Here is a 27,966-nt window from a genome sequence, read left to right as displayed (position 1 = left end):
TTTGATCTCGCTCGAAGAGCTATCTTCCAAGAGCCCTTTATAATGACCCGCACATATGGCGTTTGTTGGCATGATTTCTTTTCAACCCGCACAGAGGCCCAGGAATGGCCCTCAACCAGCCTAGGCATGAGATCTTTAGCCTGGAAAAGTTCGAACCCATTGTTTGTAGCCTCGGTGGTGGTGGTTCGTCGGGGTGTCCATGTCTGTCAGAACTAGCTTTTCTATTCCAATTATCACAGCAGAATATATTCCAGGGTCATGTTAACTGAACAGTAGGTTCCTGTACCTGTGCATTATAGTTCCCGGCCTCTTTATTTTAGTCCAAATGATATAGTGATCCCCTCTCATTATATAAAAGTATGCAACTGCCTCGTCCCTGAGCATTAGCCATCCCACATGCCATATTTATATACCTAGTCAAAGTAGTTCTGACGCAAACCAAAGTATAAGCTCAACGAGCTTGCAAGGTTACAATCCGCCCAAATATTCTCCTAGAAACTCCCGATTCGGGAGCTTCAAGTGGCCAAATAGTCTCCCACAGATCCTGTATTATATTGTCCCCCAGGTATCAAACACCTACCAAACCTCACTTACAAGACGACAAGCCAATCAAGGAGTCCTTCCCGCCAACGTGGCACCAGCAACAAGCAGGCCCTTACCAGTTTCCCTGTTCGAAACGCCGTTTTTCAGGAAGCAGTTTATCTGGTTCCTCGCAACCGAATCCGACAGGGCGGCGTGAAAAGTGACAGCGCGGCAGGTGTCGTTTTTCGCAAAGCTGTTCATGGCCGCGCAGGCCCAGATGCAGTCGTCGAGCGAGTAGGCCACGGCCCCTCCAATGTCGTTCCCCTTGTAGTCCACTGCGCACGATATTTTAAAGTCCCACTGCTGGCCTCCGATGGAAGGGTACCTCTGCGAATTGTTGATGCTAGGGCAGTCGAGTTCCACGGTGACCTGCTGTCTCGGCATCACCATACCTCCGTTCGGGCCAATTTCGATCATGGTTTTGTTGTCGCACTTTGCGGCGTCGCCGGTTGGACTTGAGGACGAGGATGGGGGCTGAGATGTAGTAGGTGATGGGGACAGTTGGTTCAGGTTGGTTTTGCATTCATCCAGTCTAAAGGTGGCTCGAGCGTGGCTGATTAGAAAGTGAAACATATGCTACTTCTCGCTCACAAGTCACACGCGGTTTGAAGGATTTGGGGGTTCGACTACATCAGACTCACTCTCTTGCAGTACTCGCCGCCATGCTCCCACCAACACCGCCACCCACTGCTGCAGCAAGCAGAAGAATCACGAGCGCGATGGCCAACACAAACGTCGCCAGGCTGATCCCACAAATCTTCCGTTCCTTTCCCGCGCTCGACTGCATCTCCTCGGACTTCCAGGGTTTTTGTATTGCCCCGGCCATGTTTGGGCTTTTGGATGGAGAAAACCCCCAGTCTGCCGATCCGTTCACTCCCGCCTGGGAAACTGGCTCCAGGTCAGCCAGATTGGAACGATTGACCTCTGCGTGATCCGGAGCGACCACTTCCTTCATCGTATTGTTTGCAGGGTGGTAGGGATCATAGAAAACAGGCGTCATGTCGCCGGTTTCTCGGGAAGCCTGGTTCATTGCTTGAATTGGGTGGATTCGTTTGGGTGGAAAAGTCTTAAGATATCGTTTTGACAGTCGCCCGTCCCAAGCAAGACCACAGCAGCACAGATATATATCGTGGGGATGGGGAGGATAGGTGAGGACTAGCGTTGCAAGCAGGGGGGAGGATCGGACATTGAAAATATTTGGAAGCAAAAAAAAAAAGAATAAGAGGGAATCGTCTCTAGCTAATATGACACAATGGAAACTGGAAGCCTGGCCACTATTCGCTCCTATCTCCGACGTAAGCGGTGGTAGCATGTACGAAAGGAGATAAGGGGTGCGGCGCGTAACTTGGCAAATACAAGGGTTACAAGGCACAATCGCATACTGCCAAGACTGCGTAATTTTGCCTTACTGCGCAGCAGTCAGCAGCACAGCAGTACCAAGATCTACGAATGCTTGACGATAATCTGGGGGCCATTCAAAGTTTTTTTGCGGGGTCGGAAGGCTTGATGTTAAAAACTCTATCGAATTTGGTATTGCAATAAGCAGGAGATTTACGGGGCACATAAAGAAGACACAAATTTGACTTGATACGTTCAGAAGAGAATCCGTCTATTGGTGTTGCCATTCGCGCACTACTAGTGTCTGCATATTAATGTTTCAAGCAGGGTCAGTTCAGCACCGGCATCATTGGGAGTAACCGGCAGGCTTCTTTTCTCCAATTGACCTCGTATGAAAGGAGTCCAATGACTGCATTGGGAACCTATTGTCACTTTCGAAGTTTCGAAACGAGCAAGAATAAAATACCTAATGTTACATCATCTAAAACCAACTATCATTCTTCAAATGATTATTCGATAACACAATACAATCTGTGGATCCTTGAACCATTTCACTTGATGCGGCCTGCCACCTCCTTGCCATCAATAACTCTCTGGTAATATTTCCGCACGCTCGAAGGCTCGAGATCCGGGTAGAGCCTGTACACATCTAGGTAGCCAAGATAGTCGGCCACCTCCGGGGTGCTGTCTCCACGCACACACATGGAAAGCTGATACTCTGCCACGGTGCGGGAGATTTCTGCCATCTGATCTGTGGGGTCGTTTTCCAGCGTCTGGCGCATCTGAGTGATAATGTCTTGATATTCCTTCGCGGTTTTCTGGTATGGGTGAGTAACGAGTAGAAAGGTGAGTTGGAGCTCGTCAGCATATCACTTTCTGAGCGCAGCAAAAGCTAAAAGTAGGGATCAGGCCCAGAGAAGTGACGGAAAAAAAGGAGACGACTACTCACGTAGACCACTTCAATCTTCTCGCCACTAACATCCTCCAGAGTCTGGATCACCTCATGATGGGTCATCACCTCGTCGTACGAATGAACATACTTGTTGATGGTTCGCGGATCGGCAAGTATCCGGGCCACCTTCTCTCCGACGGCTTGCAGGTCAGAGAATGACACGCGAACATTTCCATTTCCGGGAATGCGGTTTGCGTCATTGGGGCCATGAGGTACCACATAGTCAGCACGGCCAGAAGGGACCTTGTAGGGCAGAATCTGGCACCACCAAGCCACGTCAATGATGGTGTACGGGACCCGTTGTAACTTGATATAGTTGATGATTTTCTCTTTCTGTTCCGAGGATTAGCGAAGCTGTTGTTTAGTGTTCTGTCAACACTATACTGCAACCTACCGCTTCCCTCATCGCCATGACCCCAACTGGAGGCACTACGGGTTGGAAGTTATCGGGGACAAACCGTCCCACACCGACTTCCTTGCAAACGTCGATGAGAATGGTTTGCTGTTCCACTGCGGTGAAGTATATGGCGGCAATGACGACGTCGGCGCCCTTGATGACGTCGACCAGAGGCTCCCGCGGCCCGGTGATTTCGAGGCCCACGACCTTGACGCCGTTCTGGTTGAACAAATCATTCTGCGGCTTGGCCACTGATGAAGGTCGACACACTGCCACTATTTCCTGCGCGGTTCAGCATTAGAAATTCGATTAGCATGGTCGAAGCCACCTCAAAGAGAATCAAAGGGGCCATGTTCATGCAAGCATACGAAGTTATTGGGCGACTTAATCAAGCCATCGATGATGACGCGCCCCGTACGGCCGGTTGCTCCGAACACGACGACCTTGATTGGCGCTGACATGACAATGGCGCTTTTGAAACTCTTGAGTATCAATGAAAATTTTGCTCGGAATCCTTCTTTGGTTTCTTAAGTTAAGCGGTCGAAAGAAGAGGGTGGAAAAAAAACAGCATCGCCTAGGTTTTTTTTTCATCATTCGGGAACCAGTTGTGGGCAGCTGCAGCTTGGCAAGTTGGAGGAAACCAGTCCTTAAAACTAGCAAATTAGTGAGCGTCCGGAAGGCTGGCGTTTAGTACTGCTCGCGACCAAGCGGAGCAACAACCCTTGCCGATGGGGTTAGGAGTTAAATTTCGTACACATGGCACCGTCTTCCGTTCCGTTCCGGGTGGAGAGGTTTGTACTTTGGGGTTGATCAATGGATGATGAAAGACGGGGTTCGGATTTCATCTTGTATTGCGTGGGCACCGAAGGCACCTACCTATCACTTCTAGACAAGGTCTAGGTTCTAGAACTAGTTCTAGTCTATACTAGTTTTAGAAGCAGTACCCAACTCTCCTTGACAGCGCCCGCTCCGCAATTGAATGGACGAAACCCACCAACAATATTTGTGGCCCGGATCCGGAACCAAAGTGTTGGTGTAAATCCCGTACTTTCTACAAACACAAAATGGGGGCAAGAAAGAATTTTGACTTCCTCATACCTAATTAAATCTAATATAAGTTGGGACATTGCCGCGGCCTGTCAAACCAATCAATGAATACAACTCAAGCAACGGAAAGAGAAATACAACACATCCCCTATTTTGTTTCCGATATCTTTGGCTGCACTGATTTTCTATACCGTGACGATAATCATGGAGAGCAAGACAAACAAAACTCCCTATAACATTCCCACCGATGCGGTTTGGTTCAGTATGCCCCCCTTGTCAGCATTCGAGGTGTGAATAAGCTTCTTTGCAAGCTAACATGTTTGTTGATCCATTCAGTCACCGGCTGCTCTTCAGGTATCGGCAAGTCCCTTGCCGAACAGCTCCTGGCACACCCTACGTACCGGGTCGTCGCCACCGCCCGCAAGCCGTCGACCCTCGTCGACCTCGACGGCGCAGACGGCCGCCTTTTCGCCACGGCCCTTGACGTCACCGTAAAAGAATCCAGGGACGCTGCGGTGGCGGCTGCGCTGGCCAAGTTCGGCCGCATCGACATTTTTGTCAACAACGCCGGCCAGGCGTTCCACAGCGATTCCGAGCAGCCCTGTCCCGACGATGAGCGTCGCCAGTTCGACGTCAATTTCTGGGGCCCCATGGAGCTCACCAGGCATGCCGTCAGGGTCATGCGCGAGGAGAACCCGAAGAACGGGGGTGCCCTCGGCGGCGTAGTCATCAACGTCACCAGCGGGGTCGGCTTCCTGGCGATACCAGGCAGCCCGTTTTATTGCGCATCCAAGTTCGCCATGGAGGGCTTTACTGAGACTTTTGCTAAAGAAGTGCGGCCGGACTGGAATAGTAAGTTTTGCTGCAGCACTTGCTTTTCCCTGATGAATCGAATGGGGACGGAAGTAAAAAGAGGAGAAGATGCAAATTATGACAGCTCGCTAATGATTTTGATTTGCAAAAAAAAAAAAAAAAAAAAAACACAGTTCACTTTTGCATCGCTGAGCCCGGTGGCGTCGCTACGCAATTCATAAATAACGTATCATTTGGACCCCACCATCCGGCATATGAAGCCCCCGACACGCCGGCCCGGGCGTTCGAGGCTTGGGTCAATGGCGCATCTACCACGAGCTTCTCGTCGGCAGAAGGAACAGCGCGGGCAATTATCGAGGTTGTGCACGGCGCCAAGGAGGGTGCTGCGGGGCGCATCCCTCTGCGATTGCCCATTGGCGCGGACGCCTATCATGTCATCAAGGCCGAGGTGGACAGCATAGCTGTAGACTTGGAGGAATTCAAGCAGGTGTCTCTCATCCCCGCGAACCAGTGATATCTATGGGTTGAACTCTAAACTATTTAGAGCTTCTGGGTAGGGTATACTAAGGATGGGCTGATGAGTTCACATGGAGATGGCCCTTGGATGGCGAATCGGGGTGGTTAGACTTAGACTTTAATCTTCGATGCCCGGTGGATTACATGCACATCTTACCCCACGCGTGACGTGAGAATATTGGATAGAATTCGAATATTGTGTGTAGTAATTAGTTAACAGGTGCGCATTGCATATTGATTCCAAAAATAAGAATAATAACCAACGCAAATAATCTGCGGCAGACCATCTTGAAACGTGCCAGAGCAAGCGACTTAAAGCGGAGATGAGAGCCCTTGGCTAAAGTGGCCCCCATCGGCTATTCCATTGACTGATGGGGCCATCGAAGCACATGATAATAACTAAGAAACTGTTGGCTGGGATCATAACCATCCACCCATCCAAAGAATACGAAAATTGGCGATATGTCGTACTACAGAGCAAGATTTCGTTCTAACCAGGGGTTTCCATGACCGATGGCGGATCTTTTCGACCATGTGCTGCAAGTCGAGTTTCTTTCAATTCAAGTAGACAGAATCACATTTCAGTGGATCAGTACGGGGATAATCAACATGTCGATGTGGAGAATGACCCAACGTTTTAAAAATCTGGGGACACGCAAAAACATTAAAAGGGGCTGCAACCCAACGCTCTCTCAAAACAGGGGCGTATCCATCAAAGATGCGAAAATAGAGTTGACACAAGTCGCCAAGCTTTGCCTAAGCGATCTGAGGTTCACAGGTGCACCCTGACGTTGAGGCACCGTAGAGCCGTGGAGAAAAAGAAAAGGAGCAAGACTACAGTAGTAAATGAAGGGGGTTGAACTACGAGTCATACAAGCTTACTTTTTGATGCCGTATAGCAAACAAACGTTGTCTGGTCGCGTATAAAACCTCGAAGCCCTGCAGCGCAAAGAGAGGAGGAGAGAACCTTGCCTATCATCCACCTGCTCATCTTCGCTTCTCTGCTTCAATATCTTGATTTACCGGCCGCGCTGATACTTGGTTTCTTTTTCTCAGAAGCAGCGCTTCCAATATTCGTGCTCAAGATACCCAACCGAAAATCAATAAATCTCATAACGTTGCGTACCCCCTGTTCGGCACCCCCCCTGTTCGGCACCCTGAAAATCTAACAACGAAATGCCTACTTTTATAAGCTGATTTAAATATAAAATTATCAACGGACAAAAATACAATCGTTTTCACGCTTCTCCGGTTCATTAACCTCTTCTTCATCAGCTAAAGGTTCCAAATTTTCTATATCCTTTTCCTGCAATCCAATAATGTTCTGTTTGTTAACCAAAAGCTCGTTTGGATCCGGAACCACCCTCCTCCTTTTAACCGGCCGTATTGCCTCCAGTTGTGCTTCCAATAAGCTGATTTTTTGCTGGGCGCTAGCCAAAAGGGTATCTTTAGCTTCGAAGCTTTTTTGGACTTTTGCAAATAAAAGACGTGAAGTAGCGTTGGTTTTGTTGGATTGGGAAAGTTTTTGCAGTTGAAATCGGACATCTCGGGTCGTTTTAGGGGTTTTCCAAATAAGTAAAGACGGGTCGTTAATTTTTTGGGCTGGGCTTTCCGGTGTTTTATCCCTTTGCAAACCGTTGTTTTTATCTTTTATAACGTTGGCATTGCTATTTTCTAACAAAAAAGGGCTTAAAAGTGGTTTAACCAAGTTTACCGGCCATAACCCCGTTGTACGCCAACCAGATTGAATGGTTTTTGCTATAAATGCTTTTAATCTGGCTTTTCGATAACAAAGTAGGAAATTTCGTTTTCCAATAATTGTTGAACAGCAAAATTGGCTAACAAATCCAAGTTAACGTCGATAAGCTTCTTTTAACGGCCCAAAAACCGATAAATCCAATGGTTGGAGAACGTGTGACGAATAAGGGGGTAAATATAAGAGTTAAATATTGTTTTGCAAACAAAAAAGCATAAATTCGTCCGTTATATGTGATCCATGGCCATCCAAAACTAATAACCGCTTTTCAGGGGTTAAAGGTTGGGTATACGGAATAAACACTTTTTTTAACCATTCGATAGCCGTTTCGTTATTTGTCCACCCGTTTTCGGTTGCGTGAAATTTCCAATTATCGAAAAGGCTTAAATCCGTCGGAAACCATTGTTGTTGTACGTTTTTTCCCTTAAATATAACAAGGGGAGGGAGGGCAACGCCCGTAGCCGATATACATTCGATTATAGTCGTCCAACCCCGCGTTCCGGGCTCTTTCCGTTGCAACGGCCGGATCCCGTTAAGCCCTAATACCAGGCCGTTAGATCCTTTACCTTCCATTATACCGGTTTCGTCCATATTCCAACGGTTTTCCGGTTTAATAGCGTTAATAACCGGGTTCGTAATATAAAGCCACCAAGATTTAATTACCTCCGTAGTAGCGCCATTAACCCGGGCGTTATCTATTCGACGGGGCCTTTGGGTCTTAAGGATTGGATAACGAGCCAAAAAACGAGTTATCCAACGTTTTCCAAGGCCTTTTGTCTCTCCGGCGGCTTGAAGAATTCGTTCGGCAAAAAAGCGTAATTCTTGATGCGTTGGCGGAAGCCCTAAAGCTGTTTGGGTAAGTACCCAATCAGCCAAATGCTTTTCCTGTTCCGTAGAAAGCCTTTGAAAAGGGCTTTGTGCTTTTTTATAAGCTTGAGAACCTTTAAGTCGACTTTGAAGTGTAGACCTAGGTATTCCCCATTTTCGGGAGGTTTTTGCAATTGGATTGCCATTATTGACGTCGTTAATTGCAGATATAAGCTGTTTTTCAGTATATTGCTTCATTGGAAAATGGAGAATCAAGATTAGAAAAAAGTAAATCCAAAAGTGAAAGATTCATCGAGATATTTATAATAGAAGTTGGAGGATAAAAATAAAAGTGTTGTTATTTTTGGGTGCCGAACAGGGGGGGTGCCGAACAGGGGGTACGCAACGTTACTCTAATCTTCTTTACAACCAAATCAACCAGTCAAAATGAAGTTTCAAATCGTATGCATCCTCTCCCTCATGGCCTACTCGGCCGCCGCCCTGCCCGCCGGCTCGAAGCCAGGCACTATCGTCAAGGACACGCAGGGTGTGAAGCTCCGTGACGGCGAAGTCTGCAAGACGACCTCGACCAAGGGAGTTCTGGCATGCAACGACTCGAGCGGCGCCAGTTTCAACATTGTCAACGGCGAACGTCAAAACCTGAGGAGGAGGGACGCAGAAGATGACAACGACGATGAAGGCGATGACAACGACGAGGACGAAGAGTGAGGCCCGCTCGCCCAAGATTCTCACCGACTCCAAGGGCAAAAAATTTGATGACAGCATATTTATCGTCGATGTGGATCTGATCGCCTGTCCCCCCAACACAGAATGCTAAAGCGCATGTTTGGACATGGCTGTTGCTGTGTATAGATCTACTCGAAGAATCGAAAGGGTCTTTGTCGATTCACTCTAAAGAGTTGGAGTAGGGTCATTGGCTCCGGCAGCGGATAAGAGGGGAGGGAGGTGACAAACTCAATGCCTCATGTACTCCAATGAAATATAATTAAACGATATGGCAATGGTTCTCCAAAAGACTAGCTACATGGTATGTACTGGCACCTGCCCAAATTAATTGGTCACAAATAAAGAATGATGAAAGCCACTCAAGACCAGTGCTCAAGGCGCACTGTAAGGACTGCCCGTAACATCCAAGCATCCCAGCACACCGTCTTTGCTAAATACGTGGCCATCTGTTGAACCATCATGTTAGCACTATCTCGAGAACAAAAGCGAGATCTCGAGAAGTTCACTCACTTAACCCTATCGTGGCTTGCCTGGTCCCCATCTCTGGCCGCGCCTGATCGAAGCAGGAGCAAGCAAGCTCTCCCGAATCTGAATTGACCTTGCACGAACTTTCACAGGGAACACACGATCTAAAAAAAGCCACGAATTGTTTGATCAGTAAAGGCGATTTGAAAAAAGAGAAGAGCTGTGATGTCAAGTACGGCGAAGACTGACCCCGAAGCCTCGAGCGGGACCGACTTCTCCCTCCATTCAAACCCTAGGCTTGTTGAGTTGACGGCCAAACACCGGCTCAAAGGCAGCGTGGTGTCCTTGATCTGACCGCCGTCACCCTTCTTGCCCGTCGAAGAGCAGGCTGCGATCAGCTGACAGCCAGCGTAGACCTGGAAGCTTGTGCAGGCGGCGGTGACGTCGACTTGGTCACGTATTGCCAGCTGTGGTGCCGCCGCCACGGAGATAGCTGCTGCGATGAGAATGCTGGCAAGCATTTTTTTTTCCTTGCTGATTTGTGCTGGTTTACTGGTGTGTTTCTTCGTTGGGTGGTGAGAATAAATTTTGGTTGGTTGTCGTAAAAGTGAAAAGCTGTGTTCCTCCCCGTAGCGGCCGTGATGGGGAAACAGTCCAATATATGAAAAAAAAAACAAGAAAACAAAAAACAAATCAAAACAGAGCACGGAACTTGTTTTCAAGGTGGCACGGGGTCAAACTCGAGGTCCGTTCGTTCTCCCCTGACTGCTGTCACTTTGCAGCACTTTTTAAGACCTTGGGACGGAATCCCGGACTCCTGCCAGCATCGAACAAATAGATCGGGCTGGGAAAATGCACCTCCTAGTGCAAGAAATAAGCAATACCTTCCACCACCTGCCTCCTTATTAGCGTCAAACCCATTGGCCAGCCAAGTCTACCAATGCCAATCCCTACAATGGGTACGCATGGCCGAATTTCTTTTTTGTTCACGAAGCAATCTGCGCAGCCCTTTTGCCAGCCAACATTTGTTCGATTCGGGATTAGTTCCCGATACCTTCGGGAAACCTTTTTCTAGCGTGGCGCCCAAGGAGAAGGATCGGTGGCTTGATCACGGGAGGAAGCCCTACGTTGCAACTTGGTTAAACCCTGCTTCTTGCCTGCTGTCATCAAATATTTGATAAAAAGTATTCGGATCGCACCGGGCCTCGCTTTTGCAGCTGTCAAAGGACCGTGCTCAACACGAGGCGGAAAAAAAGAATATGAGACACATTGGTTTGCGATGCCATTTATGCCACTTTTTTTGGGGTGAAAGCAGTGCAGATGATTTGAGCACCGCGATTTTCGGTCGGGATTTTCCTGTTTATTCTTTGCGTTTTCTTTTTCTTCTTTTTTTTTTTTTCTTCCAGCTTGGATGCCGTCAAAACAAGGCGCAAGTCATCAATCATATCATCATCACCATCATCGGACTCTTGGCACGTGCGCCATGCAAATCGCATGCAAGGGTCTTGTCAGAGATTGAAAGGGCTACCCGCGGCTTTGTGAATTTGAGGGTTGAGTGCCTTTGACGTCGTGGCATGGAGTATTGCGCCTCCAACAAGACCACAAACGTGTGCCATGAACGGCCAGCAAGGCAACCAGCGCAAGCGTCTTGGCTTCCAGGCTTCCAGCGCATTCATCCCTAAACCTCTTGGCACCAAAGCCCACCCAAGCTGAGGCAAGAAAACACACAGAGCACCCAAACAAGACCCTTTGGAGAAGATGTTGTGATCTACAAAACAATGATGCGGGATGCGAGTGGGGTAAATTCCCAACCAGGAGATTTGGGAGGTGCCTTGGTTGCTCAGGTTCTCATCTACAATACCTTGTTGATCCTTTCACGCTGACTAAGAAATATGGACTTTTTGGTTCAGGCACCACGATCCGGCTGCGGTTCCTGGAAGCGGCTGGGAATGAAGCATGCGCTTTCTCCGCATGCCAAGCTCGGAGCTAGTATGCATTCACCATCGCGTAGTATTATCACCGTGGGAGGGTTACTCAGCCCCGGCAACTATTGGTGGAATTTTGACGGGAAAACTCGTATCTAAATATCCGTTGCAAACGCGATCGGGGTCGTGGATTCCTCGCGTATAGGTAGCATTTTTCAACAACCGACGAGACGTTGCCCACCGCCATCATGGAAAAATTAAGTAGCACTTGGCCCGCAATGTCAAACTCTATAAGAACATCCCCACGGGACGGGCAAGACGGGGTGAACTGAGGAGACGGCATCTAAAAGCCAGACCATCTCACGCCAAGCTTTTCGAAACGATCCTTGCCCACCATGAAGCTCTCCGCCATGACCGCCGTGGCGTCCACCGTCCTCCTTGCGACGGTTGCCTCATCGGCCGCCGTGCCGGCAGGAGGCCAGAAGGACTTCAAGCCCGTGACGACCGCCTACGCGTCGCGCATGGCCGACTCGTGGATCAAGCTCAACAACGAGCAGCAGAGGGCAGCGTGGTACGGGCGCGCAGCGCTGTACACGGGATACGAGGCCGTAATCGCCCGCACCGGAAACGACACCCTGCTGGACTGGTACCGGTCCAAGATTGACGGCGGGATTGTCAACCCGGACGGTTCCATCATCGACTGGCGGCCTACGCACTACTCGATGGACGACTACCGCATCGGGCACAACATCCTGTACTGGTACGAGCGTACGGGCGAGGAAAAGTACAGGATCGCTGCCGATACGGTCAGGGACATGCTGAAGAGCCACCCGCAGACACCGACGGGGGGTTTCTGGCACAGGGATGTTGTTTATCCGAATCAGATGTGGCTGGATGGGATTTACATGGCCGACACGTTTTATGCCCGGTACACTAAGATGTTTCAGCCCGACAACCAGACTGCGTGGGGTAAGTGTTATTTTGTTCGCCCTCCTTCATATCTGAGATACAACTCGCGGGGTGGCAATGACTGACATGAATTGTTTCCCGCCAACAGACCACATCGTCCTGCAATGGGACAAGATCGAGGAAATCGCCCGCGTGCCCTCCACCAACCTCCTCGTCCACGGCTTCGACGAATCCAAGACCGCCGTCTGGGCAGATCCCGTCACCGGTGCTGCACCCATCGTCTGGAACCGCGCCGTGGGCTGGTACATTTGGTCGCTGGTCGAGGTCCTCGACATCTTCCCCCAATCGCATCCTGGCTACGCGCGCCTGATGGGTTACTTCACCACGCTGGCCGACGGCCTGAAGCGCGCCCAGGACCCCGAGTCAAATGGCTGGTGGCTGGTCATGAGCGACCCGTACATCGGCGTGGAGGGGAACTACCTCGAGAGCTCGGCTGCCGCCATGTTCACTTACGGCTGGCTGGCTGGAATGAAGAGGGGTTGGATCTCGGAGGAAGAGTACCTGGGCCCCGCGTCCCGTGCCTACTCGCACATGATCCAAGATTTCGTCACCGAGAACGCCGATGGAACCATCACCTGGGAGAAGACGGTTGAGGTCGGGTCGTTGGGGAGCAATGCTACTTTTGAGGTATATTTTGTTCTTTTTTTCCCCTCCGGACTGGAAGTCTCTCTGCTCCTTACTAAAAATAAAACAAAATTGCCTGCAGTACTACACCGGCATCCCGGTTGTGCAACACGACACCCGTGGCGTGGGACCGTTCCTACTGGCTGCCGTGGAATGGGAGGAGCGGAACAAGATTGCATCTTAAAATGGTCAGATAAGGATGGGATTGTTGGATTAAATCAATGTGGCGACCTACTGAGAAATTCGTTACAGCCTGGTGAGGATTACATCTTGAGCTATTTTAAAGAAGGATGAGTTATATGCGGCCAAGATATGTTCCCTTAATTCTAAGCCTATCACCTTACCCACCCGCCATATCCGTCTGCAGTGTCCGATTGCTTCTGCATCAGCTTTCCCCTCGAGTCACCTTGTCACACACCACCAGCACCTTTGTACGACTTGACAATCAGGGGCAAGCCCTTGCATTTTTTTCAGCCTTACCTGGCGATACGAGAATACTCTGAGGTGATTCGTGTAGAAAAAATATCACATGTCACCTGCTAGGATAATTTGCAGGTTCCCTCGGTGTAGTGGTTAGCATGGCCGCCTGAAACAATTTGCCTACAATGCTGCGTTATGACAATGACGTAAATTCAGCCTCAGTAGAAAACAAATTTCCATGTCCGCTCGACGCCTGCTTGTCCGCACTTCACCAGCCTGGCCTTTTGGTCGGGTGTTCTGCTTCGAGCCAAACAGAAAAGCAAACATTGATATTCAACCGGAGCCGGCTCGAATAGAGTAAGCGACTGTATACACACAGCACATCACGACCGTCCTCTGTGTTCAAATCTAGGACTTGATTGTTAGCAGTAAGCTCCCCTGGTCAACTTAGCATTCTATTATGGAAAAGAAAAGATTTCTAAGCCATGACAAGTAGCAGAATAACCCTAAAAACACGAATCTTTCGGACATGTCTCGTCTCTGGACGTTTCTGGCCCTGTTGGTGTTGCTAGTCGGGACAGCAGATGTAGTGGCAGCGGAGCTACCAACTTCCCATTTTGACAAGTTCTTCCCAGACTGGGATCCGTAAGTTTCGGCTAGGTTACTAAATGTAAGTTCCTTGTAAATGGAACAAAGCAAAAGCTCACATACCAGCAGAATGCTCCAGCGAATTCTAAGAAATAATTGCTCGACCGAGTATGCGACCTACAAAACCGGCGAAAGACCCGAAGGATCGGAGGATCAGTCGGCCATCATCAGCCCACTGATCAACTGCATCTTCGAAACCCTGACCGAACACAACAAGGCCGAGATAGCAGCGGGTGCCGTCGTCCTCGGCCTTTTGCCTGCCATTTTACAAATGATGGGCAGTAAACCACCGGAAACGGGATTTCTCGCCTTGCGCCGCCCCATACTCGCCACGCTGCTCGCTCTGGGAAGTCCTTCAGCTACCGTTGTAAAGACGAATGATTTCATAAGCACCGCAAGAGAGTCAGTGGCAAATGAAGACATGGATGAGATAGTGAATTGGTTATTTTCCCAAAAGTCCATAATTTTGTCGATCTGCCTGGGACTGTTGGAATACTTGTTCGCCATCGCCGCTGCTGCCAACGTCTTGTACCTCGCATACCAACTGGGTTTCCACGCCATCACGATAATCTCCCCCGAAACAGTTTATATGCTGCTTATGTGGACATTATTCTGCCTGATTGCTCACCTTGGCAGTCTCGCGGTCTTCGAGTGGAAAACTCGTTTTATTCGTGACGATGTCATGAAACTTTGGGAGGAACCATTTCCTGTGGTGTTTCAGACGTCACGGTCACTCAAATGGCCCGAACAGAGCATCTCCTCAAATGTTTTCATTTGGGTTCTCAGCATGGTGACCTTGGCCAATCTTATTTTTGGGACTATGATTTTCTCCAGCTTGCTGTTTTTCAGTATCAAGGACGTCATGTCTATTGTTGGGCGGTACATTGCAAGCGCGGTGGTGTGCCGTGGGATTTTGAGACTGGAACTTTCAAGCTTTAAAAAGTCCACGATATTTCCTACCCGGTAATGGTTTCGATTTCGGCAAGTTAACAGACTTGTGTCGCGACAGTGGGATAGAGATGGCGGAGTTGCGCCGGCACAAGTTGAGCACCAACCGGTAACTTATACCTTGTACGTAGAACAAAGAAAATTCATTGATTGGGCTGGAGAAGAAGGCTACATCAAGCTTACATTTTCGCCGTCGGAGGGATGCACGAGTCTCAAGGACGATAGCGGCGAAACAATGACGGCCAGAGCGAGCCATAGATATTCGGATATGAAGACATACAACCAGCCCTAGTCGCCCAGGATGACTCATCCTCTCGAGGAGCTTAGCTGATTTGACAGCCGCAAAACTTCTCGGACCAAATATCCATGTGCCAGAAGTTGATATTTATGATGCAGACGGGTCAGGGGGCGCGGACCTGAGACGCTCGATGGGAATGCGACGCGTGGCGTACTAAATCGTGCCCTTCACCTCATGCCTGGAGAACGGGTGCTTTTTTTGCGTATTGTGAAGAGCGTTTGTTAAGGCAGAGTTTGTTTGGACATGGAAATCATCTGCTCCGAGGCAAGATGGCCCTAGTTACTAGGTACCTAACTATATAATCAATATATTGCAAGAAGACCATATAAGCAGCCTCTTTTCCACGTCAGTCATCAAGTCGTAAATAGCAAGAGATACACACTAGACAACAGTCAAAAGGATCAGCAAGAACTCTTTTCTAAACGGTCAGCCTCACATAATAATGAATAAGCTGGAAGATACTCTAAGCATTTCCAAGTATCAACATGCAGCCGAGCGAATTCCCGAGGTGAAGCTTGCTCTATCTGTCAAGATGGGAAAGATGAACTTCGGTCTTTCACCACCATCATTGCCGTGGCTGTGGCTACTCCCACAGACCCGGTTGCTGTCTTTAGGTGGACACAACCACACTTGCTCGGCTTCGTCCTTTTTTACAAAAGGTGATCATATGTCTGATACAATACCCAAGTAGGTTGAGAGTTTGGCGGAGAAGGTGAGAAGGTGCGCAGAAGCGGCTGGAAATATCGCAATAATGTGCAAAGCTAACAAACTGTTCGTTTTGTATTATGAATGGCCGCCCGTCTGGGATTCCCCTCATTTTCAGCTCCACAGCTCGGAAGTGCTATCTATTTCTTTTTATTGAGTGGTACCTTGGGAACCCGCAGTGCATTTCACCAGTTATGTAGGTGCGGTTGTGGGCTATTCTTTGTTTGGTGCGCAGATGGATGCGATGACGGCATGGAGAGTTACAGCCATTGGGCGTACAGCCCGTCAATTGGTCCCTCTTTAATAGGAGAAATTGGTTTCGCTTTGTTTCGATTCTTTCCAGGACGCACTTAGCCCCATTTCGCTTTCCTTTTCTGTCTCTAAGCTGAGAATCTTAACTAGGTACCTACCTACCTAGGTACCTAGGTAAGTACCATACTCTTGACTTTGAGTGGCTGGTAGACAACTGCCAATTCTTCTTCGGTGCTGTGAAAATGGAAGTTGCAGAATAAAACTGCGTCTGAAGATGGTAGCCGAGGATGAAATGGTCGGCAGATATCCTTGTGTCGACAATTAAAGCCACTTGGCACAATAAGAACCCCGTTCTTTATATTTCTAGCCTTCGTGTTGTGTTATGTCCATTACCATCTCACGGTACGGCAAGCGAAAGTTGCCATCTGCCTTGCTACCTGCCTAGGTTCCTAGGTACCTGCCTTGGGCAATAATTTTAGCCCTATGAAGGTCCTTGCCCCAGAATCTGATGGACGGATGTTCTTAGCTCATCTACGGGATGGAAGGCATGGCTTTTGCTACACGCGCCACCCGCAGGCACCTGTTGACAGTTTGCCCGAAATCCTCTCTGGATGACCAGAGGCCTGAATGGCTAATCAGCCCTCGCCCGTCAGGGAAAATATCATCCACTCACCTTCCAGCCCGAAATTGCCTCACAGTCGAAGCGTGAAACCAAGATGCTACCATCAACGCTGGTCAGCACTTATCAGCAATACAAGCTGGACACAGACTCTGTCGCGGCCTGGCTCGCGTCCACAGCGAAGTCGCTCGGCTATCCTGCCGACCAGCTCGACTCGACGAGCACTGCCGAATCGACCTCCAACTCACGAGCATCCGGTGGTCGTCTCAAAGGCAAAGCACGTATCCAAGCCAATAAGAAAAGGACGGCGGTGCGCGCAACCTCTTTAGCTCCCACAAAACCAAACGGATCCAAGCACATTATTAGCGCCCGCAGTTTCGTCCCGCTCGCCGAGTACATCGCGAAGAAGACAGTGCCCGTACCTGACGCTTTCCGGACCGTGATTGATCGCGTCATCGCCACTCGCTCGAAGTTCGGAAATATGCTCCAGGAGCATGGCGAGGCGATCGACCTAGGCACCAAAGCTAAGCACCAATACTTTGTTGATGGCAAGTTGCTTCTCTCTCTTCCACATCCCTTCCTTTCTCTCTCATTTTCAATCGGCTTCATATGCTGACTCTTTCCCTGCATAACAGTCCTGGCAAAGGTTCGCTCTGTTCTGAGTTCTTCTAGGCCCGCTAGCCAGGAAGAGGGTCACCTAGCTGAGGCTGCTGGTCTGGCAAATCGATTTGCGGGTCTCGCCGTCTACGAACCCTCCCAGGAGTTCCTGGATTTTCCTGATGTCGTGAGACCATCCCCAGTCCCGGATGATAACTCCACTTACGAGGCCCAGTCTGATTCGTCCTTCGGAGAGGCAATCTTTGCCCTCAATGTTCTCATCAACGACCTGGGTCTCATCAGGGATCATATTCGATGGATTTGGTCGAACCACAAAAACGGCGTTTTTGAAGTGGTGGCGGCAGCTGTTGCAACTGATACAGCCATCGGTCTCGCCAGAGGCTTAATAGAAGAGGTCCTCCCTTTGCTGGAACGGAACGGCGGAGTCAGGGAGCTCCTAGAAAAGTACCAATTGTTGAGATGCATGGGCCAAGGCTGGAAACTTGAAGACCTTGTGGTATCAGACAATGTCGAGGACAACTTCAACTACAAGACATATGATATCTCCGACGGCACCTACTTTTTGCCCTACCGACTTTTGGAGAGCTTTATTCCTGTCGTAGAAGCCCAGGGTCAGGTCCCAGTATACAAAGACGGAACTTTTGGGTATTGGGACCCCAAGAGCAACCGCTCCATTAAAGCCGGACGTCAGAAATTCGATGACGACAGGGCGCTCATCATGCCTTATCTCTCTGAAGTCGCGACTGCTATACGTGGAGTCAGCGACTGGCTTGTCAAGGACGAGTTTTACCAGGGAGTGGAAGAGCTTGCGAAAACAAAGAAAGTCCCATTCTATGCCGCGTTTGCCGCCCAGGTATTTCTCGACATCACCTACGAGCTCGGAGAGCATGTTGAGCGGGGTTTCCACGCATTTCATAAGCAAACCAACTTCATGAACAACGACATTGAGCAACATTTCGAGTTCCACTCTAAACTGAAGATCAAAACCTGGACCGCTGGCAACGAGCAAATCCTGCGCGGATTGCACAAAAGCATCCAATGGATCAGTACAGACCCGCTGCGGATCTTGCAGAATCGTCTTCTCACGCGCGTGGGCATTCCTGCCTCGAAAACGCGGAGCCACCTCATTTTCCGCATGTCTCCCGTCGCGAGCGGTCTCATGCTCCTCAACTTCCGTCTCCAATATCGTGATGCTGGTATGGCTGTCGCCGACGTGTGGGGTTCCATCCAGTACTCCCAGCACCTTTATAACGCCGCTCGAGTGGAGGGTTTGGTGAGCCGGGACGTTCTGTGGGAAGACATGGAGGCCCTTTACACAAGCTTGGGTAAGGGTGCCTTCTATGTGGGTGGAGAGGCGCCTAGGAATATGGCAGAATGCTTCAAGAAGTTTTCGCTGCAGATGGGCACTTCAGCGGCAGCCATGGCGGGCACTCGCCGAAGGGGCGCCCCGCTGACCTCGGGCGGGGGATCCCGCGGCATGAAGGAGGGCTGTCCAGTCTCTTCCAGATTCAAAGGTCGTTATGTTTGTGGCCAAATCGGTGCGTCTGGATTTCTCACGCCCGAGCACGTTAATCAGATCATCAATCTGAGCCTGTATGAGCCGATCCAGCCCCCCGATGACGGCAAGGGCAACGGCTTGATGTTCGGCCGGATCGAGGACCCCGCAATCCTCAAGGAGAAGGCAAGAAAGGCTATGGCGCTAGGAACAAACAAGTCGGGCCTACAAGGAGGAAACAAACAGCGCAAAGGCGAGGCAACCGGCGGGATTCTGACTCCCTCCCAACTCATCCAACCTCTAACTCTGGCGCTCCAGTCCGAAACCCTAGAGTTGGCCTTTCCGCTTCTGCATTTTCACCGTTGGTGTTGGCGACTCCTTAGGTCAGTGAAGGAGGCTTGCGATCCATTGCTGAGGCAGAGGTATGGCTCCGACTACATCGAGAAGGAGAGTCAACTCCCCTTTGTAGTGGGTTGGATCCTCATGGCGGCAGGGGGGATGGACAATGGCGTCTCAGATCGTCGGATGCTTGAGCGTGCAGCCGATGCCATCAGGGTCCTCGCCGAGAGCGAGATCGGAAGCATCGTTACCCAGAAGGTCTTGCGAGATGTATTTCGTATGCCGGTACAGTTCGGCTAAGACCATAGATAACAGAGGCTGTACACTGGGCGTCGGCAGGAAATTTTGGAGCTTTTCTCTATCGACGCTGGGTGTGGTGTATGGGGTTTTCTATTGCCAAAACCAGTCGAATGTCGACCTGCTTTACTCTTTGTCGACCCCTACATCAGGCTGCCTACGTCGGAAGTATGTTAGTATGTCAAGGTACCTGCGATCAGTGCAGTCTCAGTTCGGGTTTGCTCAGGGTTGCCTCAAGCGGAAGGAGCAAGTTCTCAGGTCCAATACCTGGTAACAAAATTGACAAATGTTAGATTTATATGTAAAATCTGAATGTCTGAGACAGGGTGTGCTCTGCGTAGAAGCCTTTTGGAATTTTTGATATATAAACGGATTGGTTAAGAACGTTGATTGTACAATCGGTTGTTCGACCCGGGCGGGTATCCGTCTTTAATCTTGCAACTAAGAATCCTTGCGCTGTTTTATTCTCCCTTGTGAATTCAGTTATGCACCGTACCATGGCGCGGCTAGCCAAAAGAAGTAACGATCGCCCTTGGTTTCTTCTGCTTTTGATAAAACGACAATCCCTCTTTAATCTTAAGTAGTCCCATCTGACCATCAAGGACTGACTGAGCGAAAAAGGCGTAGTTTTCCGTGCATTTCAAGGCTTCCTCCTTTGTTAAGCTATATCGACCATTGAGACTGTCAGTATCGTATTTCATACCTCAGCCTTTAAAAAAGGGGTGGAGATGTTGAAAGAGAATACAAATCGACACTTACCTCAATGCGCGATCGCGCTCCCCATTTCCGACGCATTCAGCCGTACCTCCGACTGTTTTTGATTTTAGAAACCCCGGTTAATATCTCACCCAAAATTGGCTCCAGGTCGTTATAACTTTTCATCGGTCACTCACAGTCTGGTAGTTGTAAAATCTCACGTAATAAAATGGTGGATTTACTGAATAGGCTCAAAGCAAAGTTATGGTCGGCCATACGCAGCCACATGGAACATACATGAATAACATTCTCGTAAGTATCCGAATAAGCCAGCGTGTTGCTGTCGGCACATCGTTGCGGAAGCACCCTGGCTGTGACCTTAACGATCATGGACGTGGAATCACATGCTTCCTTGATTTTGTCAAAAGTCTGCTTGACCTTTGCAATAGTCTGAGGGCTGCTATCCTTGAACCATTGTTTCATTCTCCAAGCATCATTTTGGGCGGCAGCTCCGGACCAGTCAGCGGTTTTGTAGCATCTAAAAGGATGTATGGTCTTTTCGTTAGAATATATTAGAAGCTACAAATGTTTTTGCGTTGTTATTCGTACTCTTCAAGAGCACTTTTTATTATCGGTTGATACTTCGTGTTTTTTTCATCGATAAAGGCGCGTTTTGCTATCATAGAACTGTCGAGGCCGGTAATCTCTGGCTGGTAGTTCTAGGATTTGATACGGTTAGTTTGCAGGGCTGATTTGCTAGTAGTCGGCCGTCTTATATCACCATATATGCAGTCCCTTTGCACTGTTTTGAAGCCGAAAGCGGTACAATGATAGAGGAGCTGGCTAATGGGCAGAGTGACTCTTTTCTTTTGGCAACTTACTGCGTTATCGCGGGCGACGACAGCCCCCGACGTGGGTGCGCCGTCATTGGTAGTCCGCTGCGTCCAGCCGGAGACCGCGAGGGCGGAGTACGCGACAACGATAATGAGCGAGTGCCGCATGGTCACCGAGTTGTCAAACGAGTCTTGAAATGGGTTTGAAAAACCAAATTTCCGGGATTAAACCCAAAATGGGTGAATAAACGAAGCAATAGGATTGGGTTGCTTCTTGATATACTGGATGATCAAAAATAAAGTGTCAAGTAGATTTGTATAAGCTGGGACGCGCCTTTATAGGACTCTCCCGCCGCATGAGTACGAACAAGTCAGTGCTCGCTTCGCCTTTTTTTTTTCAATGTTTTTTCGTTAGCTTTAAGCCATTAAATGAACTTATCCGTGCGTTAATGCCAAGTGCAACCTTAAATGCTTTCCAACTGCAAGGGACCCCAAAAGATAAGTGAAAATAAAATAAAAAAACACTGTTAACTAGGCAAGGACAGCAAAGTTAGAAAGGAAATATCGTGGTTGGAGCGGATGTGATGAAGACTGGAACCAATTTGCCATAGGTATGCCGGCAACCTCGAGCATGGCAAAGCTTGCAAGGGAGTGGCGACCAAGTAAAATAAATAAAAAGTAGATAAATAAAAAATTACTTTCACAACTGCCTTGAATGCGTTGTGTAGAGATAGCACAGCTTTGGTGGGAGAAAGTTACATATCCAAGCTGTTCTGGAGCGCTTCGAGTAGGTGCACGTAAGGGTGTCGCGTTGAAGTGAAAAGAGGATCATGCAATACGTAAAATCGTGACCGGCCATGCCGGCTAGGCGACTAAGTTTTCTCTACAATAGTCTAATAAATGTTTGCGGCGCAAAAAGGAAATTACAGGCAAGAGATTTCAATGGTCGACAGCTGGGCGAACGGCGATCTAACACAGAGCGCTGCGTTCGTCTCTTTCGAGCTGCGCGCAAATACATCAACTCTCAAACAGTCTCCTCTGAGGCTCTGTCGCACTGAGCTGTCCGCAGTTATGCAAATGATCAATCACTACACGTTAGAGCAAAGCAGCTACATTTCTTAGGAACGTAGGTGATCCATGTTATGGCCTGTAATTGAACAGGTTTTCACCGGCCTCGGCGATCTGCACATGCAGCTCAACCCTCGCACGTAGTACTTGGGGGCTGTACGTTGTGGGACCCCCTCAAAGAGGGGGTTGCAAAATCGTGATTTTCGACAAAATCATGGGCCAGATAGTGCACAATATGTGATGACGTGCTAACCCACTAACAAAAGTGGAGTATATTTTACTTGTTAAAAGAATTAAAATGCACTCCGTCCTCTTTGAGGGGGCCACAACGTACAGCCCCCAAGTAGTTAGTGTTTTTTATGCGCATATTCGATTAGGTAAACGCCGGCCGTTGCTTTATAACGCTCTACGAGCCTAAAAGGTTAGAGCTCGGCTTGTTCCGGTTGATCGTGTTTTATTTTGGTTCCTTTTCTCGTTGTGGTGACAATTCCATTTGCACTCCACACAGATCCATCAAAAGAGAAAAACTAACGGTTAAACGAAATGAGAATAACCCGAGAATAATAGCTATTCTGGCTTGCAAATTTCATCTTTGCAATGCATCCTTTCGCTTATATCGTCGCCGCTATATGATTTACATTTATAGTAGATGCCCTATTTATAACATTCTCCTCCACCCTCAACCCAATATCCTTGCCCCATAATCTGGACAACGACACGGATTTTTCACACCTGCACCAAGCTGAAAGGTCGTAACCACCACAAACCCTCCAACTCCACCTGTTGTGCGGTGACATCGTCAAAACCGCACATACCGGAATTTTACTTTCCCGGTTAAATGCCTGGAATCGTGTCATGGGGTATTTTAACAGAGTCACCCGGACAATTCTAAAAGCCCCGATGGAATACCACAGACTAATAGGCAATCCTATTATTATTATTACGATTGACCAAACAGGGTAGGGACAAAAACGTACCATTTTAAACCACGGGTTTTGCATGCAATGAATATTAGATACCATGCGTTCATATAGAGCTTCCGGCTAATTTCTAAACCGAACACAAATTTTCGACATTATTACGCGGTGTAATTACGGTGCATTTAAGATTTTCGGCAATTAAACCTTCACTGAATCGTTTCACTGCTTTGGAAATCTAAATATGCATACATGACCCGGGATTGTTTTGAAGAGGTGTTGAAGGAATGATATTTATTTAACGTTGTCGCAACTGGGTGAGTGCGACCAACACGGTCTTTCGCAAGCTTCCGCCCTTTGTCGGATCCACCGGTTAAAACTACGAAGTCTTCACCGTTACCAAGGTAAACAAACGACTATAAATAAAGGCGGACCGGGATAATTTTGTAGACTCCATAAAAATCACGACGTCATGCTAATGCCGACGCAAGGCATCTACATGACATCGCGAACCCTGACTATTGCAGAGCCCGAAAGCACCGGCACTGTGCTTCAGTCGCCACCTACACCCTATAAGAGGACCGCGAGTAGCACGCCAAGGCTGTGGCCGGGGTCCGGGCCGCTTTTGGGACCGAGGAGGTCGGTGTCGTGCAGGTGTAGTACCTGGAATACCTCTTGACCTTCTTAAACGAGACGATGCGCATATATACTACCGTGCCCTAAGGCTTGGCCAGGCAAACACTCCTGGCTATCATAGTGCGGGATGCCAATACAAGTTGTGCGGTGGGCGATAATATCTGGAGAAGTGTTCATAAGAGGGGGACCGATGACTTGTCTCTGCTTATTAAAATAAAATAAAAAATAAAAAAAAGAAACGCACTGCAAGCAAGACAAAAAAGCTCGCCCATCCATCACGGCACAGTCTGCACCAGCCAAAACTCAATCATATTTTCTCCCGCTGCACTGCATCATATGCATTGTGTGCAAAGCAATTGATTGTCCGAATAAGTGACGCCTCCTCGCCTGTCGGGGTCAATGAAGACTCGCGTGTAACCGTTCTTTGGACGTTGGTTCGTGGCCGTTGGAGAACGGCAGGAACCATTTCCCCATGTAAAAAGCTGTATTATTCGTACAAATGAGTCACTGAACTGGGCAAACCAGTAGCCTCCGGAGCGGGGGGAGAACGCGTACACCTGAGTCCCTGAATAAATACCACGTATGTTCGTCAGTCGATGCAGGCTAACCCGCTCTTGACTCATTCCAAACAGTTTGATGTTTCATATATAGTCGCCACCAGACTGCAAACTTTTGATCCGTTTCAGTATAAACAAATAGAAGTTTAACTGGTAAATTTGTTTATCAGTGTGTATATCGCACAATCTAGTGGTTTAAATTCTGTAGGAATTATTATTGATCCAGGTAAATGGAGGAATATATAATACTCGATAACTAAACGGAGTCTACAAGAGATAGAAAAGAAGCTAAAGGACCTTTGCCTCCCAAAAGTTTTCTCCCACCTACTATTAACTCCTTCCGCGTCCCGTGCCCTGCTTAAGGCGGGTGCAAGCACTCAAAACTGACGTAAAACAATACTACTAAACTCCTTCCAAGGATTAATGTTAACGCGCCAGATTTGCCACCTCCAAATTTTGGGGTTGAATCGCGGCTATGCCAGCGACGTTACCCATGGTGTAAGGGTAACATTTCCTGTCGTCCGGTGCTGTGGGCGTTGCCGACTTTGGCAATAGTTTTGGAGGAAAAGAAATTCAGGTACTTGATTCCTCCCGCAAACAGTAAAGCTGGTAAAAGGCCCACACATACACCTGCACAGTTACGGTGGCAGGGGAGTGTTTTTTGGCCTGACACCATAGTAGTACGTTTCCAAAACATATAATTGCGCTTCACCTTGGCATTTTTAGCGTGTTTTATTTGTTGTGGTTGCAACGAAAGTTTATCGAGTTTTATATTCATTCCAGAAAACCCTCGACTTTTGAAAGATAATGGAATGCACGGACCGGATCTTTGAAATATAAAATGCCGAACAATCCTACAACATAATTCGTTATCGTTAACAATCCAATTCACCCGCAAGCCCACAACCCAATTGCCCAAAAAACCAATTTATAACGTGACTTTCATTCAACAAGTTGCCAAGAACCTAAAATCAATCTGTAAGATTTTTATCCCCTTGCGAATTATTACTTTAACTAATAGCATTACGCTTTATGTAGCTTGCGAAACAACCCAAGCACTCACTATGAAGCTTTCCACTATCCTCGCTACTGCGGCCACGCTGGCACTTGGCCCTTCCTTTGTTTTTGCAACCTGCAAAGAGGCAGGTTCTGCGCAAACTTGTGGTACCAAAGCTACCACCAAAGGTGGCATAGACTTAACAGGTTTTTTTGAATTGTGTGGTGGAATGGGAACGGAACATCTTATTTGCTGCGACAACGTCTGCTGTTACAAAGACGCTGACGGTCCAAACGAATGCAACAAAGGGACTGGAGGACAATGAAAACAGAAACATACGGGGCTTATATAGCTGTGCTAAGATAATGTACCCAGGTTATTCTTAATGGTTGACATATATCCCAATCTCCGTAGAGACGATAAATATAGGGTCAAGTTATCCGGCAGCCACGATATCCTATTTGGCGCCCAAAATAATTACTCCACTTCCTTACCAACACAGCTCGCGTTTGCACTAAATACTTTTTTCAATGGAATTTCAACCCAAATCGGACACCATACACGGCATAATATAATATAATATTTAAGCAAAAAGCCATGACGGTTAAATAAAGTTACGAGCCTCAATTTAAAGAGGGAGAATTTAAATTTCCGACCAATTTTATTGGGCGTTTTGCATTAATTGCAAATCGTGGATTTACCACAGGGCCCGACAAATTGGGTTCTAATTTTGGTGGGGATAAGTTTCGAAACCTGTATTTTCGATGGTGATATTGAGTGGATATATAAATCAGGTGCCAAATAAAATATCGTGGGTGCCGGATAATCCGACCCTAAATATAAATTGGATATTCAAGCTCGACTTTGCGGGTATATTCAAATGAGCACGCCCGATTTTGTCCTTCCCTTGGTTAAAAACGGCCCAAGCTAGAATTTGCCCTGATAGTACATGCAGTTTAAACCTGCTCTTTCACAATCTTACTCCGTATTTAAATCCCTTATACTATCTTGGTCGATCAGCCCTGTAATTTATATTCATTTACAAATCATAGGCTGGGCTATACTCCCATTAGGCCCATTCTTCATTTTCAACATACAGCTTTTGTAGACACGGGGCTCATACGTTACTAGACCCGTACCGCTACGTCCCGACACTGCGAGCTTCGACAGGCGAGCGCTGCTAGCTCGGTGGAAAAGGACTCTCCGGCTGCGGCCAACGCGGCAGGCTCCTCAGTTGACAAAGTGTTGAACTAGCCGGAACGAAGCGTTCCAACTCGCCATGGAAATCACATGCACGATTGCTTGCTGCAAGAGGCCCAGTCACGGAATGCCAAAAATCTCAGAAGCGGAGGGTCACCTTGGGTAGGAGAGTGTACACGTAGGGCGAGTTCCAGACAGCTAATAATGTGCCACCTAAATTGACTCTTTAGGAATCCAGACGGTGCAGGGCCTTGACTGAATTGTTAGCGAGCAGCAGGCGCCAAACCGCGAAACAATGGTCTGTGTTAAATGAATCATTGGTGACCAGAAGGCGTGAAACTTGCTGGACAGATAATTTCCTGGTGTTATTGGCGGCCAGTTAAGTCAATGTTGTCGGTGCTAGTGATTCACAGGATGCGCAGTCACTATACTTCATCCGCCGACAAGAGGAAAGAGATTGGAGGCTCGTATAAAGCAATAAAACACGGACAGAGTGGTCCTGATAAATTAAAACAGCCGGCCCCGTCAGATCAGTTTGAGCCTGCTGTACAATCCTCCCACTTGTTTCTAGCCCACGAAACCCGCCGCATCGCTGGTGGTTTATGTGGTTTAGGTCGGGAGGCTACTAGGTGGATGGTGGTGCGCGGCACGCGGCACATTCTCCCGCTAGACCCGAAAGGATTTAACGGTCCGGTCAAAGTCATGTCCTTACTCAACCAGTCTAGCAACCTGTTGGTAAAACATTTTGACCAGCATGCGACCGTTTCGACAGTGACGCTTTTGACAAAGTGCTTCAGGAGGCTGGTTCTGCCGGCTTCCCCTGCAGTGAGAGTCTGCATACAGGGCGCCATGAAGCCGAACGACGACGCCGTTGCCAATATGCCTTTCGAAGCTGCAGGTTGTTTTAGTACTCAAGCGTGTGGGTCAATTGCGCCACGACGGTAGAAAAAGGTCTTGTGTCACTGGTGTCATTGCAGCCCCTATCTCGATTCACTAGTCCTTACTGCGCAGTCTGCTCGGTGCCAAAGTTGCTTTTGAATGCTAATGCAAGTGCCAAACCGTTGGTTTACTCCTGTCTCGTTTTTTTCTTTGAATACGGTGGTGTCATGCAAAAGCTCCTTTGAAATCCTTTCCTTTGTTTCTATGAGGTGTCTTGATACGTTGGAATAAGACGAAGTTCAAATGATCAAGGTTTGTCCGGCAGCGATCAAAGATGTGAATTCAAACCATTAGTCACTTCTGAGGCTGGCCAAAAGCCTACTCTCGTTTAGCTGCCAGGTTCGTATCGAGTTGAGCGGCATCCTTTAGTGGCGCATGTGGATGTTAAATGGATTTTTGGCTTGTGCTTACGGTTGTACCGGTACTTGGTTGCAGTGCTAAGAGGTTTGCGTGCGGTAATTTAACTTTTTTATGCGCGGAAATACCCACACACTCTAAATATACTTGGTGTCCCATATTTGATAAGCACATACCCAAAAGAAAAAG

At 48.3% G+C, this 27,966-nt stretch overlaps 10 protein-coding genes across 10 annotated transcripts; 6 read left to right on the top strand and 4 right to left on the bottom strand.

Annotated features, from left to right (window-relative positions):
- Positions 1–205: 205 nt before the first annotated feature.
- Positions 206–1,864, bottom strand: PgNI_05359 (uncharacterized protein). Its single transcript, XM_031125392.1, has 2 exons — positions 1,224–1,864; positions 206–1,114 (listed from the first exon to the last, which is right to left on the bottom strand). Exons 1-2 carry the CDS (start codon positions 1,610–1,612, stop codon positions 610–612), a joined length of 894 nt encoding a protein of 297 aa, XP_030982442.1. The 5' UTR covers positions 1,613–1,864; the 3' UTR covers positions 206–609.
- Positions 1,865–2,306: 442 nt separating this feature from the next.
- On the bottom strand, positions 2,307–3,857 carry PgNI_05358 (uncharacterized protein). Its single transcript, XM_031125391.1, has 4 exons — positions 3,638–3,857; positions 3,267–3,551; positions 2,870–3,205; positions 2,307–2,738 (listed from the first exon to the last, which is right to left on the bottom strand). The coding sequence occupies exons 1-4, from the start codon at positions 3,728–3,730 to the stop codon at positions 2,472–2,474; spliced, it is 981 nt and encodes a 326-aa protein (XP_030982441.1). The 5' UTR covers positions 3,731–3,857; the 3' UTR covers positions 2,307–2,471.
- A 663-nt stretch (positions 3,858–4,520) lies between these two features.
- On the top strand, positions 4,521–5,643 carry PgNI_05357 (uncharacterized protein; the record flags this gene model as incomplete). Its single annotated transcript, XM_031125390.1, has 3 exons — positions 4,521–4,578; positions 4,653–5,168; positions 5,303–5,643. 3 exons carry the CDS (start codon positions 4,521–4,523, stop codon positions 5,641–5,643), a joined length of 915 nt encoding a protein of 304 aa, XP_030982781.1.
- A 3,045-nt stretch (positions 5,644–8,688) lies between these two features.
- On the top strand, positions 8,689–9,046 carry PgNI_05356 (uncharacterized protein; the record flags this gene model as incomplete). The annotated part of the gene is made up of 2 exons (XM_031125389.1): positions 8,689–8,933; positions 8,992–9,046. The coding sequence occupies 2 exons, from the start codon at positions 8,689–8,691 to the stop codon at positions 9,044–9,046; spliced, it is 300 nt and encodes a 99-aa protein (XP_030982764.1).
- Positions 9,047–9,231: 185 nt separating this feature from the next.
- PgNI_05355 (uncharacterized protein) lies at positions 9,232–9,941 on the bottom strand (the record flags this gene model as incomplete). The annotated part of the gene is made up of 3 exons (XM_031125388.1): positions 9,232–9,401; positions 9,466–9,584; positions 9,670–9,941. 3 exons carry the CDS (start codon positions 9,939–9,941, stop codon positions 9,328–9,330), a joined length of 465 nt encoding a protein of 154 aa, XP_030982446.1. The 3' UTR covers positions 9,232–9,327.
- Positions 9,942–11,589: 1,648 nt separating this feature from the next.
- On the top strand, positions 11,590–13,446 carry PgNI_05354 (uncharacterized protein). The gene is made up of 3 exons (XM_031125387.1): positions 11,590–12,314; positions 12,403–12,941; positions 13,021–13,446. Exons 1-3 carry the CDS (start codon positions 11,741–11,743, stop codon positions 13,120–13,122), a joined length of 1,215 nt encoding a protein of 404 aa, XP_030982445.1. The 5' UTR covers positions 11,590–11,740; the 3' UTR covers positions 13,123–13,446.
- Positions 13,447–13,887: 441 nt separating this feature from the next.
- On the top strand, positions 13,888–14,973 carry PgNI_05353 (uncharacterized protein; the record flags this gene model as incomplete). The annotated part of the gene is made up of 2 exons (XM_031125386.1): positions 13,888–14,003; positions 14,076–14,973. 2 exons carry the CDS (start codon positions 13,888–13,890, stop codon positions 14,971–14,973), a joined length of 1,014 nt encoding a protein of 337 aa, XP_030982452.1.
- A 1,952-nt stretch (positions 14,974–16,925) lies between these two features.
- PgNI_05352 (uncharacterized protein) lies at positions 16,926–19,580 on the top strand (the record flags this gene model as incomplete). Its single annotated transcript, XM_031125385.1, has 2 exons — positions 16,926–17,369; positions 17,475–19,580. The coding sequence occupies 2 exons, from the start codon at positions 16,926–16,928 to the stop codon at positions 19,578–19,580; spliced, it is 2,550 nt and encodes an 849-aa protein (XP_030982451.1).
- A 503-nt stretch (positions 19,581–20,083) lies between these two features.
- PgNI_05351 (uncharacterized protein) lies at positions 20,084–21,274 on the bottom strand (the record flags this gene model as incomplete). Its single annotated transcript, XM_031125384.1, has 5 exons — positions 20,084–20,240; positions 20,337–20,388; positions 20,471–20,811; positions 20,883–20,992; positions 21,155–21,274. 5 exons carry the CDS (start codon positions 21,272–21,274, stop codon positions 20,084–20,086), a joined length of 780 nt encoding a protein of 259 aa, XP_030982450.1.
- A 3,915-nt stretch (positions 21,275–25,189) lies between these two features.
- PgNI_05350 (uncharacterized protein) lies at positions 25,190–25,477 on the top strand (the record flags this gene model as incomplete). The annotated part of the gene is made up of 2 exons (XM_031125383.1): positions 25,190–25,262; positions 25,323–25,477. Coding segments are annotated over 2 exons (228 nt in total), but the record flags the coding sequence as incomplete, so codon positions are not given.
- Between the last annotated feature and the right edge of the window lie 2,489 nt (positions 25,478–27,966).

The sequence above is a fragment of the Pyricularia grisea genome, chromosome I, assembly GCF_004355905.1.
Source record: "Pyricularia grisea strain NI907 chromosome I, whole genome shotgun sequence".
NCBI classification, from domain to species: Eukaryota; Fungi; Ascomycota; class Sordariomycetes; order Magnaporthales; family Pyriculariaceae; genus Pyricularia; species Pyricularia grisea.
This window is presented reverse-complemented; position numbering and strand designations above follow the sequence as displayed.

Excerpts from the sequence above, each read along its gene's own strand:
- PgNI_05359 (XM_031125392.1), bottom strand. The coding sequence starts at position 1,612 with ATGAACCAGGCTTCCCGAGAAACCGGCGACATGACGCCTGTTTTCTAT. Across the intron at positions 1,115-1,223 it reads GCGGCGAGTACTGCAAGAGA|ACTGGATGAATGCAAAACCA; the intron begins GTGAGTCTGATG and ends AGCCACCTTTAG.
- PgNI_05358 (XM_031125391.1), bottom strand. The coding sequence starts at position 3,730 with ATGTCAGCGCCAATCAAGGTCGTCGTGTTCGGAGCAACCGGCCGTACG. Across the intron at positions 3,552-3,637 it reads TTAAGTCGCCCAATAACTTC|GAAATAGTGGCAGTGTGTCG; the intron begins GTATGCTTGCAT and ends TGAACCGCGCAG. Across the intron at positions 2,739-2,869 it reads AGAAGATTGAAGTGGTCTAC|AAAACCGCGAAGGAATATCA; the intron begins GTGAGTAGTCGT and ends CACCCATACCAG.
- PgNI_05354 (XM_031125387.1), top strand. The coding sequence starts at position 11,741 with ATGAAGCTCTCCGCCATGACCGCCGTGGCGTCCACCGTCCTCCTTGCG. Across the intron at positions 12,315-12,402 it reads CGACAACCAGACTGCGTGGG|ACCACATCGTCCTGCAATGG; the intron begins GTAAGTGTTATT and ends TCCCGCCAACAG. Across the intron at positions 12,942-13,020 it reads GGAGCAATGCTACTTTTGAG|TACTACACCGGCATCCCGGT; the intron begins GTATATTTTGTT and ends AATTGCCTGCAG.